The sequence below is a fragment of the Phyllopteryx taeniolatus genome, chromosome 14 (assembly GCF_024500385.1).
Source record: "Phyllopteryx taeniolatus isolate TA_2022b chromosome 14, UOR_Ptae_1.2, whole genome shotgun sequence".
NCBI lineage: Eukaryota > Metazoa > Chordata > Actinopteri > Syngnathiformes > Syngnathidae > Phyllopteryx > Phyllopteryx taeniolatus.
The window spans coordinates 14,412,193-14,429,942 of record NC_084515.1 but is presented as its reverse complement, the minus strand read 5'-3'; the positions used below and the strand labels follow the sequence as shown (position 1 = coordinate 14,429,942).

General features: G+C 40.8%; 2 protein-coding genes across 6 annotated transcripts; one reads left to right on the top strand and one right to left on the bottom strand.

Annotated features, from left to right (window-relative positions):
- Positions 1-377: 377 nt before the first annotated feature.
- LOC133488958 (outer dense fiber protein 2-like) lies at positions 378-10,602 on the bottom strand. Of its 4 annotated transcripts, none has more exons than XM_061797529.1 (17): positions 10,480-10,602; positions 9,942-10,110; positions 9,726-9,855; positions 9,524-9,655; positions 9,358-9,432; positions 8,649-8,720; positions 8,145-8,261; positions 7,889-8,074; positions 7,700-7,809; positions 6,673-7,192; positions 5,718-5,828; positions 5,292-5,396; positions 4,571-4,729; positions 3,288-3,388; positions 2,996-3,209; positions 1,661-1,753; positions 378-1,589 (listed from the first exon to the last, which is right to left on the bottom strand). In XM_061797529.1, the coding sequence occupies exons 2-17, from the start codon at positions 10,103-10,105 to the stop codon at positions 1,422-1,424; spliced, it is 2,457 nt and encodes an 818-aa protein (XP_061653513.1). In that variant the 5' UTR covers positions 10,106-10,110; positions 10,480-10,602; the 3' UTR covers positions 378-1,421. The 4 variants fall into 4 exon arrangements, with proteins under 4 accessions (XP_061653513.1, XP_061653512.1, XP_061653514.1 ...); XM_061797528.1 differs by having other exon boundaries at positions 10,402-10,480; XM_061797530.1 differs by lacking the exon at positions 4,571-4,729 and having other exon boundaries at positions 10,402-10,480.
- An 87-nt stretch (positions 10,603-10,689) lies between these two features.
- On the top strand, positions 10,690-15,739 carry ift22 (intraflagellar transport 22 homolog (Chlamydomonas)). 2 transcript variants are annotated; one of them, XM_061797458.1, is made up of 6 exons: positions 10,690-10,981; positions 11,205-11,287; positions 11,437-11,523; positions 11,605-11,807; positions 11,909-12,083; positions 14,718-15,739. In XM_061797458.1, the coding sequence occupies exons 1-5, from the start codon at positions 10,943-10,945 to the stop codon at positions 12,055-12,057; spliced, it is 561 nt and encodes a 186-aa protein (XP_061653442.1). In that variant the 5' UTR covers positions 10,690-10,942; the 3' UTR covers positions 12,058-12,083; positions 14,718-15,739. The 2 variants fall into 2 exon arrangements, with proteins under 2 accessions (XP_061653442.1, XP_061653441.1); XM_061797457.1 differs by lacking the exon at positions 14,718-15,739 and having other exon boundaries at positions 11,909-12,280.
- Positions 15,740-17,750: the final 2,011 nt, after the last annotated feature.

Genomic DNA, 17,750 nt, shown 5'->3' with positions numbered 1-17,750 from the left:
TTTTTTTCCCCACTAATCATGTGATCTAAAAAGTGCAATTTAATGATATAATTCTTTCTGAGGGGGTACAGGGATGTGCCTTCATAATCTGACACATCAAAATGTGCCGCATTGATAGACTCCAACCTAAAAACACTGAGTGCTGAAATAAATGAAAAAGGCTCTGCAAGCATTAGTTTGCAGGTGAGAATATTTATGCCACCAGGTTATTGTACATTTCCTTTTTTCAGTTCAAGTGTATTGGTGATCAACCAGGATAATGATAGCACACTGGTATTTCACTTAAAGCAAGTGGCAATAAGAGATTCCTTTGCACTATGACACTGATGGATAGAGCATTTTGCTTTTAACCTTTATTTATCCAGACAGAAAACAAAAAAAAAAAATGTTTTTTTAATTTGTTGATCTGATTCAAGAGACTCAAACAAAAATAAGGATACAAATAACAAATGTACAAAGGAGACCCAGACACATAGTTAAGTACACAACTAATAAGCAAATACACAACATTGTACATAATAGGTAGGGCAGAAGCATTAAGATCTGGACAGAATGTAATAAATACAATACAATGTCATGGGTGGGTAAATTGTAAGTGTGAGGGAGAAAGTGTATGTATAAAATGAAATTGTCCTCGTTAACATTGTATTTGTACAGGGGGTGGAAGAATCAGTACACACTGTCCCATTAAAACAAGTGTGTTATAGTGCATTGAAAGGTTTTGCTCTACGAAACACAAACTTTCACTTCCCTCTTATAGAGGTAAACCCCAAACCTTTTTAGAGTTAGCGCTCCCAATTGGGTTGTTACTTGTGTTTTTTATTTTTCCATCCCCCAGTAACACAAGACCGAAAATCACACCATTTCGCAAAAGTCGTTCAATAATTACACAACAATGAGCAGATTTTGTGACAATAACACAAAAATCATCCAGAAACCAAGTTAACATTGACTATGCCTATGGAGAAAATTAACAAACAAATTAACCTATCAAGTTTTTTAAAAAAAATTTTTTATGCATGTTCTGAACTCCGTTTTTTTTTAAATTCCAGGGTTGTACTGAGCTGAAAAATATTATTGCACTTCCCATAGTTGACATGATGGATGTTTTCTTCAGCCAGCAAACGAGTTGAGAATGAATCAATAGCGCCTCTGCTGGCTGCTGTAGTTCACACCATTTTGCCTCCATTAATCCATCTATTCTTAATGATCACTTTACCGATTATGTCAATCCCGAGCGTGACAATTTTGTCCTCATTATTATTCCTTTTGTAGTTTGTTGCTTTTCAACTCATGCGTTTAAAAAGCAAGCTTATGCAAAAATGATGTCATGGCATTGCTTAGCTGCATATGCAGATATGAATTATTTACACTTTCCTCCAGATGGGATGGCAATAAATAACTTTCTGCAAAGCAGGTGGTCATTTCATAAAAGTGGAAGACCAAAAAGTGGATATTTGATCTTCAAATATCATGAGGTACGAGTTTTTGAGGAAGTCTACGTAGTTCTGTATGCTCTTCTTGTGGCTCTCGCACTTGTCCAGGCTCAATTGTAGCTCGATCACGCGCGCCTCAAACTGTTTCTCCGCCTAAACGGACACAGACAACGCCTCATGGTTGAATGTTAAGTATATTAGCGGTGTGGAAGCGAGGCACTCACCGTCAACTTGCTCTGACGGAGAAGCCTCAGCTCGTTCACGGTGGTCTGAAGGGCCTCCTCTTTGGACAAAACTTGCTCCTTGACATTTTTAACCTGAAAATGTAATAATAAACTATTACTGTATTGGAATGGCTCTCAGTTCAGTATTGTACATCTTCATACATGAGCACCGCATGCACCACCGAGATTAGAAAGGCGTGGAAAAAGGTCCCGCGCCCACAGACTCCACGTTAGTTAGCATTTATCAGGCTTCTTCCTAGATAAGCGTACTGTGACTTAAGATGACAGGACTGTATCATTTTTAATTCTGGGGCAGGGGGCTCTTTTGTTGTGGAAATAAAGGTGGTTGAAAAGTCTAACAAAAGTGTGTGTGTGTGTGGGGGGGGGGGTTTGAGGAATAAAAATAAGTTTTTTCCAGTTGTTTGTGCGTTAGCAGGCTCCAGTCACGTCCTAATTATTGAGACATCAACACAATTCTCATCTTTTTTGGCTGTAAACACCACCACAATGTTTGTGAAATGAAATAAACAAAATGTGCTTCAAACTGGCGGCACGGTGGCCGACTGGTTAGAGCGTCAGCCTCACAGTTCTGAGGTGCGGGGTTCAATCCCCGTCCCCGCCTGTGTGGAGTTTGCATGTTCTCCCCGTGCCTGCGTGGGTTTTCTCCGGGCACTCCGGTTTCCTCCCACATCCCAAAAACATGCATTAATTGGAGACTCTAAATTGCCCGTAGGCATGACTGTGAGTGCGAATGGCTGTTAGTTTCTATGTGCCCTGCGATTGGCTGGCAACCAGTTCAGGGTGTACCCCGCCTCCTGCCCGATGACAGCTGGGATAGGCTCCAGCACGCCCGCGACCCTAGTGAGGAGAAGCGGCTCAGAAAATGGATGGATGGATGCTTCAAACTGCAGACTTTCCGCTTTAATTGGAGAGTATTTACATCCAAATCGTTTGGACGGTGTGGAAATTACAAGTTTGCATATACTGTATGCCTCCCAGTTTTTAAAGCGACCAAAAGTAATGAGACAAATTAGCCACCACAATAAAATAACATAAAATGCTACACTGCCGTACTTTGGTTTGTTTGAGTCTGTTTCTAACTTAGGCTCTTATTTCATCATTGACAGAGAATGATATTAAGATGACTGGACTGTACCATTCTGAATTATGGGGTAAGGAGGAACAGTTCCATTGTGACTCAAATGGCAAAAAGACAAAAAAAATGTGAGTGTCATATAAGTGTTTGTTATTTAGTCGGCTACTTCCTGGTTCAGAGGATAAGATAAGATCTTGGGGTTGTGGTGATGAACACATAATCCTCAAAAAGCCAAGTACCTGTTCTTTAAAATCCAATAAAGCGGCCGAGCATTGAGCCAGCTGCTTGTTGAGCGTTTCGGATTCGCACGCGTTTTGCTCCAGCTGGCGTTCGAGCGCTGCGCACCGCGTGGAGCGTTGTTCAAGTTGCTGGCTGCTTTGACGCAAAGTTTGCTCTTGGACCTCCAGCTTCCTTTCCAGCTCCAGCTTCTCCCGGCGCAGCTGCTCCAGCATCCTAATCAGACCATTTGGGTGTCACGGTTCGTACACGTACCTTTACCGAGGTCCAATTTGGTCTTCGGTGTTGTCTTACTTTTGCAGGGTGTCCACTTGCTCTTGCAGTTTTGAACTGGACTCTTCAGCGGACTCTCTCAGCTCTACGGCCGACCTCACCAATTTCACTTGAGTCTGCAGCTGTTATTTCAAAATGCAATGTTAAATATTTATGATCAATTATGAGCTAGATGTTTTGGGGCTTTCAAATTACATGGCCAGCCGGGTCAAATGCTCCCACATTGAATCAGATTTAGAATGACCTTTTTCACGGTTTTGTTTCTATAGCGTCAATCTAAAGACTTGACCGTAAGAAATTTATCGTGCATAACAAGATTCTCTTATCAATTTAATGATCCCTCCATATTATCTGATTGTATTTACATTGTCATTTCTAAGTAATCTGAATAGTAAAAACGTGTTAGGTTTTAGCATACAATTATTTTACAAAATTATTTTATATTTTAATAATCTATAAATATTAACACAATTTATTTAGCTGGCTTATTATTTCTCTCTTTAATGGGAAAAATAGTTACAACTTAAACTACTGGCATATTTTTGGGGATTGTGTTTTATATTATAAAAATATCAGACGTCTCTTAAAATTATTTAACAATATGATCTAATTGTATTTAGTTACATTTATTATTTGTATTTGTATCAGAATCAGAATCATCTTTATTTGCCAAGTATGTCCAAAACACACAAGGAACATAAGACATTTTTTAAATATAAAATCCAATATTCTCATGTTATATTAAATATTTGTATTATACTTATAAAACGACAATAATTTACAAGCATAAGAATTTAAAAATGCAGTCTAAATTTATTATAATGATCTGATGATGATGATGATGATTTCACTAAAAAAGACATTTTTGATGTTACATTCAATATCATATTTTATATAGATTTCAAAATACTGCATACATCTTTATTTTAATGACCTTTTAATATTGTCTAATTGTATTTTTTATTTTAAAAGGTTAAAAATTAAAAAAAGATATATTTTAGATTACATATATTATTTAAAAAAAATATATATATATATATATATACATTTACCATAATGTTGTATCATAATTTCTTATTGTAATTGTAAGTTAATTATTTTTTTTAAATATAAAACTGACTAAGCTTTTTATATTAAAATGATTATTTGTTACATATTTAATATAATATATATATTTTTTTCAAACCCTAAACTTGATTGACATTTTTCTCAAGTTCTATTGCCTCATGGTGACGTTTCCAGGGTGTCCATTTCGATCACCCAAAACGCGGTGCCCTGCTGGCTAACCCTTCCTGCTGGCACACCTCATACTGCAGCTTCTTAATGGCCTCTGACTGCTCTGAGCACTTCCACTCGGAGGTTCGCAGATTCTCCTGGCACGCGAGCAGCTTCAGCTCGGTCTCTCTCAGCGTTTTGGGCAAATGCTGCAGCTCTTCAACGCGACCCTGCAGCTCCTTCCTCACCTGACAGAAGGTTAGACTAAAGTGTGATCAAACCTGACTGACGGGTGGCGCTCTGCACACCGCTAAGCTAACTCGAGCTATGCGGCGTGTCAGAATGAGGAAGAACATTTATCTGAAGCTCCCTGTACAAACATCTCCAAAGCAGAACAAACTTTTGCATCGATTTACTGCAGATTGGGAATGATATTAAACTATGCTGCCCGTATTACAATTGATAGTGAAGTTCAAAACTAAAATTCTTACATGCGCAAGACTTGACGCTTTCATTCATCTGAGAGACTGTTTTATTTTCTGCTGTTTTGGTTAGCAACACAGTTCAACTGGGCTCAGCAGTAAACTCAATGTCCGCATGTAAATATGAAAAAAGCAAGCGTTTATTTGAGGGAGGTGTGCATTTCTCTTAAGTGGATGACACACCTGGTGACTAATAGGGCCACGGCGTCTATTTGAAGGACGACTATTTGAGGAAATATGGTAAATCTCTCTCCATTCATCTAAAGGCAGGGTAAACCCTTGAATGGTCGCCAGCCAATCACAGGGCACATCAGAAAGCAAGAATTACCTCATCAGCTTTTGAATCTTCTCCATCTTGCATTTTCTCAAGCTCCTGTGATACATTTTTGTGCTGGAGCCTGACATTGTTCAATTCTGCTTCAAGCGCTGCAACCTGAAAGGACCACAAAGAGTTCATATTATCCTTCCATGCGTCTGATATAGCGCTTCTCCTCCAGGATTGTGGGTAAGTGGAGAGCCTATTCCAGTTGAGTGGGTTAAACCCTGGACTTGACGCTAACCAATCAAAGAGCAAACACTGTATAGACAAACCATCTAGGTTCATATTCAAACCTTTGGACAATTTAGTCTTCAATAAACCCAACATATGTTTTTGGATTGTGAGGGGAAACAGAAGCACGGCGAGGGATTCAAACCCAGATTTCCTGACTGTGACGTTACGGAGACGTGCTAACCACTCAACCACAAAGCTGACCTGGTTTTCCAGTTGCTCGACTTTGCGGTCCTTTCCACTAGACACGCTCTTCTCTTGGACCAGGGCCGCCTCACATTCAGCAAGCTGCTTCTCCAACTGGGCAAAGGACAGCTGTAACACACACACACACACACACACAACGTAGATTGTGTGACACATTTAAAGGGTACAAAGTATGGAAAATCATCTGCTTATTATTGAAAACGTGTCTGTGAGCGAGCCGAGCCGTTCTGCACTTCCGCCCCACTGTTACGTAACCTACGTTACGCTTGGTGGGTGCACACCACCAAACATACACACGGTGTAGTGCGTGAGCTGGCGCCTCTGCCAGTTGAAATTCTTTGATTGTGCGAAGCTCCGGCTGATTCCCGGCCGTCACGGTAAAGTAAGACGGACACAACATTGTCGCAGCAGTATATAATAATATGTCTAATAATACGTAATAAGAGATCAGAGCAAGATATCTGTTGATTATGATACACCTTTATGATTGGATAAGAACATATACAAGTATGCCCTGCGGGCCACATACTGAGTTCTTTAGTCCAGCCCACACAGCATTTACATGCTCAATATTCCTGTAATATCTGTTGCATTAATTTGGGGTCCCCCCCCTCCCCCCACCCTTATTTTGATTAATTCAAATGTATTTAACCATTTATCGAAAATAATTGGTGAATTTATTTAGTGCATTTAGTCATGACCATGCATCAAGCCGGAATAAGCCGAAGAAAACCCACTCAAGCATGGGGAGAACATGCAAAGTCCACACGGGAAGGCCACAGCCCGGCCGACATCCTATTTTACGCACCCATTTAAAAAAAAAAAATGTTTGTATCATCTATGAATGACCTGGAGTATCTGTCCATTTCAACTCAAAAAGCAAATGAAAGTTTGCCCAACCTCACATTCGATTGTGAAGTTGTAACCGATGAAGTGTCCAGCTGAGGTGTACCTTGAGTGCGGTGTGACTGGCGCTGTAGTGCTCCTTTTCCACTCGGAGTCTTTGGAGTTGCTGCGTCACACCGGACACGTCATGTCCAGCTGAGGTCTCGTCCACCTCCTCCACGCTCCCTTCTTGCCGCTCCTCCCTTTCCCAGCTGCCCTCGCTCGCTTTCTCCAGTCCCCCGCTTTCGCTCTCCCTGGCCTCCCGCTCCTTCACCCGTTTCTTCCCCCTCTCCTCAAATTCCTTCTCCCAATACCTCCTCTCCTTCTCCCTCTCCTCCCTTCCGTTCACCCGTTCTTTCTCCCTCTCCTCCTGCTCCTTCCTTTCTTTCATCCTCTCCTTCCATTCCTTCTCCCTTTCCTTCACCTTCTCCTCCCGTTCCTTCTGCCTCGCCTCCCAATCCATCCGTTCCCTCTCCCTCGCCCTGTCCTCCTTTTCCTTCATCCTTTCCCTCTCCTCCCACTGCCTCACCATCGTCGTCTCTCTCTCCATGTCCTTCTGCAGCTTCACTGGGATGCCGATTACTTGCCTTCAAATACAGAAATTAAAAGGAGACATATTATGTTTCTCCCTCACACACACGCAATTTACATGCCATCATCAAAATGGGTCTGGGCGCGATCTTGTCTCATGCAAACCACCAGTTTTAAGAAGAAAAAAAAAAAAAAAGCTCAGCCACATTAAGACAGCAAAAGCTTAGATTACAGTATATTTTGTCGAGGCAGGATTTCATCACCAAACCGCCGAATTACACTTACAATTAGAGTCTGTGCAGACATATTGCCAACGCAAATAGTTGCGAAGTTGTGACACAATTCTGCACATTTCGGAACGGCTCGATCACAGACTCTTTTCTTGTTAAATTACAGCTCACTAAAGATTTACCCGATTGTTTCATTTTACACTTCATGGGTCGGACGTGGGAAGGCACTGCACAAACTCAAATATTTGTATACAAAATATTTAAAAAGCAATTTTACAGAATATGTCCCCTTAACGTTATTGTGCAAAGTGTGTAAGTTTGTAAACAACCTACTTCTGCAGGAACTCCACATGAGCGGTAAGTTTGTGGTTCTCCTCGGTCAGCTGCTCCTTCTCCTGCTTCCATGTGTCTTTCTTTTCTTGGAGACTTGACAGTTGGGTGTCCTGAGCAGAGACAAAAAGTACTGCAGAGTCTTTGCGAAAAGAGAGCCAAGTGAGTCACCTGTCTGGACTCCGGTCGCACCTTATCCCTCAGCTGACTGAAACATTTGTCGAGGGCGGCCTCGAATCGCTCGGCTTTCTGCTTGTGCACCCGCGAGGCCTTCTTGAGGGCCTCCTTCTCCTGGGAGGTCTGCTCCGTCAGAGCCGCCAGGGACGCTTTCAGGTCGTCTAGCTCCGCCTTGTGTTGAGTCAGGGAACGCTCGAGGGTCTGGAATGTGGCACAAAATGACGACTTTAGCGGCCGCTTATCTTGGGGGAACAAATTCCGGGTATCTTACCCGCACTTGCACAGTCAGTCGATTGTTTTCTGCCTCCTTGTTGCGTAGCTGCCCCTGTATACGGGCGCGAGTGCCCTCTGCAGACTTGGCTATGTTAAGAGCGCTCTTGATGTTCTCCTGCGGTCATCAGGAAGGAGGAGAAATTCGACGGGAGGAAATAACAGGGTCACAGTTACCCCTTTCACCCCGATCTCTTTGTGAGGCTATAATATACAATTGCAGCCCTTTTATACTGCCTGCAAAAGTCAACACCCCTCTTTTTTCAGTGTTGTTGTTGTTCTGCATGAACAGCACCTACATGGAATAAACAAAGTCAATCCAGCAATTTTCACAGGTAGTATCAGAACCGTAACAGAAAGGAGGGGGATAACATCTGTTTGTGAGGGTTTTCTGCAATGCCAGGCAAGATGGGGGTGTAATGTTTCGCACACACATACTTCTTCTGGGAATACAATGTGTAGCTATGACAGCTCATTGAATTATTAATATGTAGTGTGTACTCGCCTGCTCCTTTTGCTGAAGATACATCAGCTCCTCTGCTCTTTTTTCCGTTACACCAAGATCGCCTTTTAGAAGCTGGAGAAGATGAATGAGAGAAAACCACAGCAGATGTTATACACAATACGGACAAAAGTAATGGGAAAAGAGACCACTACTCCGAAAGGAAATGTAGGTGTTTTCAGTCTTCTGGGAAGACTTTGAGTGTGTCATTTCATCCGACAGAACACGTTGAATGTTTGTCCACGCCAAACATCTGAGGCTATCTTGCGGACTTTGCTTGGTGCACTGCAATCAGAAAAGGGAACTTCCCCAAAGTTGCAATCTTACAATTCTTCAAAAGAGGAATCATCGAGATTAAGGTTTATGAGTTCAGCACGATGGAATAGTGGTTACTCCTGCATCCTCCCACCACCCACACTACAAAATCTTGCATGTTAGGTTCATTGAAGAGTCCAAATTGCCCGTAGGTGTGAAAAGGAGTATGAACAGTTGTCTTGTCTATCTATATGTGCCCTGTGATTGGGTTAAGGTTTATCGGTCAAATGTAGCTCTGATAGGCTGCAGCTCACCCGAGACCCTGATGAGGATAAGATGGATCAAGTTAGATACTAAGAGTCGTGTTTTCATACATTAGTTCCTATACTGTCATGACCTTTTGTCAGTTTAGTAGCATGTACTGTATGTATTTGTGTGCATTATTTAACTAACAGACCTGATTTTCACGCTCAATCTGAAGAATCTTATTCAGCAAAGCGTCAATCTTGGTGCTTGCATCAATCCGATCAGTCTGAGCAAAAGAAAGAAAGGAAAACAAAAAACCTTATACTTTCCATTAAAGGTTGACACCATAATGTATGAGTGAATGCATGACAACCGACCTCCTCGTCCAGAAGCTGGTTCAGTCTTTGTCGCACAACCTGGTTGAGTTGACGAAAGTCCTCAATCTTCTGTAGCAAGAGTCCTCTCTGCTTGGCCACGCGCTGCCTGTTGACTGCGTTAGATTTTGTATCCTTTGAAAAACCAGAAGAGGAAACGTGAAGAATTTGCAATATTCTGCTCACGACACCGGTCGAGACGTACCTTCAGGATGTCTTTGAAGGACACGAGCTGCGCGGCTGCAGAGACGATGGCGGCTTCGGCGTCCATTAGTCTCTTCACGAACGACCCAAACCCTTTATCGTTGTCTCCGGTATGTGCTGGACTACATGGACTACGTGGAGATAGAACAGTAAGAAAAGTGGGTCATTTTTGTGCCCCTTGTCATATGTCTTCTGAGTACATATGCACGTTCCTCACCAGTGGATTTCAACCTGTGGGGTTCTCTTAAGACCGGTGCTGGTCCAGATGGTCTTTGAGACTTCATGAGAGCCGTCGGGGTCTCCACAAGTCAGAGTCACACCCAGCCTGGCTGAGGAGCTGCAGCTAGGAGGCTGACTCTGCCGTTCATCCTCGGGGCACATAGCACCTGTCATGGGTGCAAGAATAATGGAGAGGCTCCTAACATTTTCAATAACACAATGGGTTATTGCGAAGCATTCTTGAGTCCATTGAAAGATATATAAATCCAAGCTATTATTATTATTATTATTATTATTAACACTGTGAGGAACGCACTCAGTTGGACGACGGCTATTTTTTTTTTAGCTTGAGTATTAGCGTGTCGTCAAGCATGTTGTCAGGGAAGCGTGCCAGCGTGGTGTAATTCCCCCCTTTATGACGCTTCATCATTTAGTTTCAATTAAATAATACACCCTACCGTACGAAGAGTAAAGCGACGGCTTCGGGTAAATTAAATGCTCACGGGCCATATGGTGTTAATAAAGACATTACTCACGGATTTGGTTTTGTTTTGCATGCGAACACTCCAAAACACCCGCCCACTTTCTCAATCTCGGTGATTTGAAGATGATTGGCTAGTTTAGGGACACATTTGTGACGTCAGGATGTTCTCTTGCCGTCGATTCGCTGCTTCGAAGACGGGGGTTGGGGAGGGGGGGAATAGGCGGTGCTCCCCGCGATCAGAACCACGGCTAGCCAATGAGCAGAGAGTGAGATGGCCATTGGCTGGGACCATAGAAACTAAACGGAAGTTTACCGTCGCGAGCTCGGCTAAAAGGAAAAGCTACGATTTACAAGTATTTTTTAAAAAACATTTAAACTACCCGACCGCTTCAAATGTAAGCTTAAATTAACATGTAGGCGTATATCTCAAAGAGACGACTGACAAGCTAACGCGCAGTCGTGGCTTTAATCGCAGTTAGCTTGACGTCTAATGGTGCTACAGCCTTATCACTACAATGTTCAAAGCTAAAATACTCCTAATTGGTCCAAATGAGGTAAGTAATTATACACACATTTAATCGTAAAGTGTTTTTAACGTAGCTGTTCCATTCAAATATATATTCAGTTATAACACGAAAAGGACAACACTGCTCCATTTATTTTTTATTTTTTATTTTATTTTTGTAAAGGCAAAAGCAACAACAAAAAGCCCGGTAAAGGTGTAATGGCCGTCTTCCATTTGTTTGATTCTAATAATATGTCATATGTCTGTTTCAGAGTGGGAAAACTGTCCTTGCAAATTTTCTCGCAGACGCAACAGAAAACGTGGGGGGCGAATACAGACCCACTCAAGCAGTCAGGTATGACACGACAATCCCCAAATGTCACTAACAATTTTTTAGTTGAAGATACACATGATTACATGATCAAATTAATACAGTTTTGTCTGATACTTCATAATTACTGTTTTTGTTGTTTGTGTTTTTTTTCTTCTTCTTTTTGCTTGCAGGATACTAGAATTTGAATCGCAACTGGATGCCAGTGCTGACGTGAAATCATGCGAGGTTGAGATCTGGGACTGTTCTGGTGACTTCAAGTGTGTTTGATAACATTTCTTTATTTCACTTTATTCCCACCATGGAGATGCATGTCACCGTCTTCATCTTCTTCCACCCAGGTTTGAGTCATGCTGGCCTGCGCTCACCAAGGACTGCAGTGGGGTGGTGATCATTTTTAATCCCGACGTTCCCAGTCACTTGAAAGAAATTGAGACCTGGCACTCGATGTTCATCTCCTCGCAGGGCTTGCTAGACAGCCAGTGTCTGCTCATCGCACATCACAAGCCCGGCAGCGCAGTTGAAGAAGGTCGACTGCCTTTAGGTAATCCCGTTTCAAGCCTTTGTGTATTATAAATGAACTACGCTTCACAAAAACGTTTTTTTTTTTTTTAATTTATTAATGTATTTCTTTTTTCAACGCAGCATCACAGCTGAGCAAACTTACACTTATTCACTCTGAAATGGAGGAAGAGCCCGAGGACCTGAGGCGAGCTTTCTGCAGATACCTGGGAAAAGTAGTAAATGCACTTTCGGAAAGCCGGGAGCAGGAGGAGATGTCCATCATCACATAGCGCCAAAACCTCTTAAATATGAGCAGGTATCTTACAGTTTTTTTCTTCTCAACATTTCACATCTGTAAATGATTCATCAGAACTCTCGGCTGGGTTAACACAACGTCAAAAAAAAAATGTAGCTGACATTGACTTCCATATACTTGTTGTTTATGTTCATTGTCGAACAAGAGTGCTTTTCAATAAATTCTCAATGTGTGGCACACACTTTAAAAAAAACAAACGGTCTTCTTGTTATAAATCCAACATTCTCTCAACTGCATGTTATCGCATGTATCCAACCTAACGAATAATTATATGTCCTGAAAAATGCTCCCACAAAGTCCACATAAGAAACCTAATAAGTACACATCCTCACAAGTACACGTCCTTGCAAGTATCCATCCAAGTAAAAAACAACTAAACCTTAAGATTTGTCCTCACAAGAACAGAACCAATGCATGTGCATAGCCTCATAAGTTAGCATCATGACAAGTTCATGTACTTGGAAGTATCCAAGTGAATAAATGTCCCTTTAACGTTTTGTCCTCACAAGAACACAACTGAGCAAGTTCATACCCTCATAAACAAACATCAAAGTACATGTACTCATAAGTACCCATCCTTACAAATAAACATCTTCATAAGGTTCCCAGGATTCTAACAAGTACTGTTCATGTTTTCACAAAGCTACATCATCACAAGGAGGCAAACTCGTAATGACCAATAGTAAAGGTCTTCCCAAGTAATTAAGCTCTCTCAAAGATATAGCCTCACAAATATGTCATCATACAAGTAAACTTAACTCACATGGATACATCCATAAAAAAAAAAAAAAAAACTCCAGAAGGATAGCTAATTACATTGTACTTGTCTTCACACATCAAACGGATATAACCTAACAAGAATTCAAACACAGGTTCTTAGTAGGCTATATCTTAAAGTGCTTCTCTTAATTATGCTTGTGAAATACCTAGCAAGGAACCGCAGGAAGCAACAACTTCAGAAGTATTCCCTCCAAAATTAATAAGGATACAACCTAACAAGTAAACAACCGACCCTACAGGTAAGTGTCTTCGCAAGTAAACAACCCGCACAAGCGCTCATCTCACGCTTGCACACAAATATTTAAACAACCGTGTTAGGATACACATAAGGATCTGGCATTCTTCCAAGTAAAAAGGTATGTATATTTATCTATATATACCCATCACAAGCACATGTCCTCTCAAATACACATCCTCCAAATAATTGTCATCACCAGGTTCTGCCATCCTTCCAAATAAAGGTTTTCAAAGGTTACGTCCGTACAAGAATACAACCTCACAAGTAAACAACACTTACTTGGTGCAAGGATATGTCTGCACCGATATAGAAAAACATTGCAAGAATACATTTTTCAAAACACTTGTTCACATAAGTAATGTCGGAATGTCAATGTGTGAATGCACAGTGGAAATAAAAAGTTTACACACCCCTTTTTCAATGCTGTTCATCCTCACAAGCACGTCCACTGAAGTATAAGGTCATACATACGCGGTACACAAATACACAACTGGACAAGGTCTTCATAAAGATACCACCTAACAAATATGTTTTCACAAGTACGCTTCCTAACAAGTCTACCAACCTTTTCCTAATGTCCGCATTAGCACACTTGTTCACAGCAACACTTAATCATAAGTAATATGTAAATCCTTTAATGTACTATTCCGCAAAAATAGACACCCTCAAATCTATATATGTAAATACACAAGTCGCACTGTGTGTGTGTGTGTGTGTGTGTGTTTATTTGGTTATTTATTGAAATCATTGTAAGTAAATGTTCTCTCAAAAACAGAACTGCACAAGCATGATATCCACAGTAGATAGGGCAATTTAGCATCCTTTAATACGTGAAATAAAGTTCTCACTTCAATAAGAGAAACACTGAGTATATATAATTGGCATGCCTTTGGACAAAACCCAGCTGCATCAGATGTTCATGCAGTGAGACAGACGAGGTGATTGAGTCATACTCTCAAATGGCCAAAGAGGATGACTAAGACGTTTTGGTGACTAAGATAGCAAATATTGGCTTTCATGGTCTAAATCTGTGAGATTCAGACGAACGTCATTCAATCTGTCCAGTAGCGCGCACACACCCACACACACACACACAAGATGGTCCAGTATTCGGCCTTGAAGGCATCATTTAGTTCAGTGCAGGAAACCTGAGGTCGACTCTTTTAACCTCGCATAGCAAATTTCAGAAATTAAAACACTGACGCATTTGGTCTAATAGTCATCTTATTCCCCCAGTCGAGTTTTTCTCTTACACTGACCTGCGAACTCTAAGCATATTTTTTATCATTCTCTTCGCCAACGTAAGACTGTCTGAAACGGACGCTGTGAAAATATCTCAAATGTGCTCTTGCATGTTTTTATCTGTACGCATACTCAAAGAGATAATAAATACTAAAAATGATTGCAATTGCATTTGCATAGCTGCATATTTATGAAAAATTGTGATTTACCACGTGATTTTACTTGTCATTGCATGATTTGAGTCTAGACATTCAACGTCTAATGTACTCTACCAAGATTTCTTTCAACTGTTCTGTTGGTTTTTTTATTGACTTTTGTAAAAACAAGATACCTAAACCTTGATTTTAAAAACTCTTGTTAAATATCTTTCGAAGGACCCCTCCACCTGTAACCCCAGTTGATGCCCGGATATCTCAACTTTGGTTTCATCTGACCTTATCGCAAGCCCTCTCCGACTCATGTAGATGTTCACTGGCAAGCTTAAGGCATGCGTGTGCCTTCCTGAACAGCCACTGCAAGATTTCATTGTAATATGGCGCAGTGTGTTGTTACCAAAGGTTTTCTTGATGGTTGACGTTCAATTTGCCTTCCAATAATTGCCAGGTTCCAGCTGTGTACTTTGAGTCGGTTCTCTTACCTTTTTCATGATCATCCTCACTCCATGAGGCAAGATCTTGCATGGAGCGCCATACTGTGAACAATCAATGGTCATTTTTTTTCCCACTTTGGAACGATGGTGCCAATAGTTGTAACATTCTCACCAAGCCTTTTCCTGATGTTTTTTGTAACCCATTCCAATCTTGTCCCTGTCGTCGTTTCGACAGCTCTCTTGTCTTATCATGATTGGAAAGTAAGACATTCTACAGTATAATAGGTGTGCTTAATATTGGAGTTGATATTTAAGTGTTCTTACCAGCCAATCTGTGAGGGCCAACATTTTGGTTGGGTTGTTATTTCACCCAATAAAATGCACAACATGTAATCAACTTTTTTTTTTTTCACGCAATTTGTATTCATATTTTATCCATAACAAAAAATAACAATAAAAATGTGAATAAATTTCTTTGCAAGTGAGCAAACTTACAATGTCATCACGGGATGAAAGGATTATTTTCCCAACTGTTTATGGTAAGAAACCCATCTGTTATCCTTCTAATTAGACAATTCACAGATTCTGTTGGGTTTGAAAGGATTTTATTGGCATGTAAAAGTCACGTATCAGTGTGTGACATGAAAGGAACATGAGAAAACGGTAATCATGTATCACATAACAGTACAATATCTCATGGTATAGCATGTTAATAAGTGTCTGGAATACAACTGCAAAAAAAATCTTTTCGTAAAACAAAACCAACCGAGGCGGATTTCCTCCATCTCGGCTCTCACAGCGAGAGTAGTGGAAGCGCTGATCACGTTTGAGTGATGGTGAGCGGGTCCGTTGCCGTTTTGAGCAGGCCTAACTCCGGTTCCTGCTGAACTGAGCCAGTGCTTGGTGAACATCCAACTGTTATCAGCTCAGTAGGCACTGGAGGTTGAGCCCAGGCAGCCGCGTGCCGCCCTGTGTTCGCCACAGGGTGGAGAAATAGCGTACATGCGAACTAACCGTTAGTGATTCCCAACTTCTGTACCACACCAGTGTGTCACAAGATATCATCAGGTGTGCTGTGGGAAATTATTCAATTTCACCTTACTGGTCTGAAATGTATCATTTATTTACTACAAACAAATGTATCTTTGTTCATTTATCCATGCCAGCAACATATAGTGACAGGCAGAACAATTAATTGCTCTTCCACTAGATGGCAGTAGGTATATAATGTTACATTTGTGGGGAAATTGAGATGGGATCATCATTATTTTCACTATACGCTGAACCCCCAGAATTTGCAGGGGATAGGGGCCGAGCCCTGTCGCGGATATCAAAAATCTGCAAGTAATTGACAACCCCCCCCCAAAAGGTTATAATTGCCTATAGATGTCACAAGATGGTGGCAAAGCACTACTTGAAACTTACCATCTCACTTCGACATAGTTCTTTTACACCAAGATGGCACAAGATGGCGCCAAAGCAACACTTTTATTGCTTTGTCCAGAGAACAAAAACAGCTAGCTCAGTTTATCAGTGAATAACAGACGATAAGTTCCCCCCCCCCCCCCCCCCCCCCCCCCCCAAGAAATCCACTAATAGAAAAACTTGCGAACGCCAAACTGCGACTATTCGGAGGGTCACAATATACTTTTTGTGATGTTTGTCTGGTGGAATACGGTGAGATTTTTCTGCCACGTTGTTCCAAAATATACACAAAACATACACCTTCTAACCAAAGCAGACAACACTTCAGCATCTTTTGACCCCCCCCCCCCCCCCCCATATACGTGCTTTATTGCCACAGAGTCATTTAAGGTGATGTTGATCTATTTTGCCTCATCGAACAGATCTCCCACTGAGGCCACGTTCATGCTGTCAAAACTGCTTGGTTTGATGTTGGTAGGGATGAAGCGGTGTGTGCTTAGTATTACCATTTCAATTTCTAATTGGTACCAGATTTAGGGTCGCAGAGAGAGTAATAGAATCAGCAAACAAATTGAGAAAAAAGGCTGAAAAGACCGACAAAAGTGGGTAGGAGAAGCTATTTTTTCCACTGTACTTATGTTGTGTTTTTTCAATTGTTTTTTATGTTTTTTTGGGGGAGGGGAGTGGACATTTTTGTGTTATTCAAATTTTTATGTAATTTTCATCCAATATTTTCTTTGGGATAATATTTGTGTATTTTATATATTGTATTTTTTATGTATTGTATTTGGGTTGTTTTTATTTTCTTATAATGTTTGTCTATTTTCTAATTATTAACATTTTGGTCAAATATTTTCCTATTAATATTTTGATATTTCTTTGTACTTTGGTGTGTTTTCATTTTTTAGCTAATATTTTTTGTCCCATCACTTTGTGATTTTGTCATTCATTCAAAATAGGCAAAATATTTTTGTAGTTAAGATTTTCTTTTTTTCTTTTTGCAATATTTTGAGCAAGATTTTCTTTTTTTTTGTGCAATATTTTGAGCATTATTGCTTTGGTTCTTGTTAATGTCGTAGTTGTGCCAAATCCATTTGCAACTAACTTCCTGACACAGTTTCTTTAGCAATATTGTGATAATAATTGACAACCGTGGTTAATTTTCTCGCTATAATTGTGTGATGAAAATGCCATTGGGCGTTTGATCACTTGCCTTTGGCTTCGATTGCCTTCAGTTGTCGGCAGTGGGCCTTTTCCCTGCTGCCTTCTTGACGTATTGGACCCCTTCTCAAATTATTTATTTTTGCATAGTTTCCCCACTTTAATGTTTAACATCGTCAAACTAATGAAGAAATCTGACAAAGATAACCAGAGTAAACATAACATTAACTGC

Coding starts and splice junctions, on each gene's coding strand:
- LOC133488958 (XM_061797528.1), bottom strand. CDS start 10,453: ATGGCCCGTGAGCATTTAATTTACCCGAAGCCGTCGCTTTACTCTTCG. Junction 10,111..10,401: donor GTCGCTTTACTCTTCGTACG/GTAGGGTGTATT, acceptor CACCCATGACAG/GTGCTATGTGCCCCGAGGAT. Junction 7,810..7,888: donor TCAGTCAGCTGAGGGATAAG/GTGCGACCGGAG, acceptor GTCTCTGCTCAG/GACACCCAACTGTCAAGTCT.
- ift22 (XM_061797458.1), top strand. CDS start 10,943: ATGTTCAAAGCTAAAATACTCCTAATTGGTCCAAATGAG. Junction 10,982..11,204: donor TCCTAATTGGTCCAAATGAG/GTAAGTAATTAT, acceptor TGTCTGTTTCAG/AGTGGGAAAACTGTCCTTGC. Junction 11,808..11,908: donor AGAAGGTCGACTGCCTTTAG/GTAATCCCGTTT, acceptor TTTTCAACGCAG/CATCACAGCTGAGCAAACTT.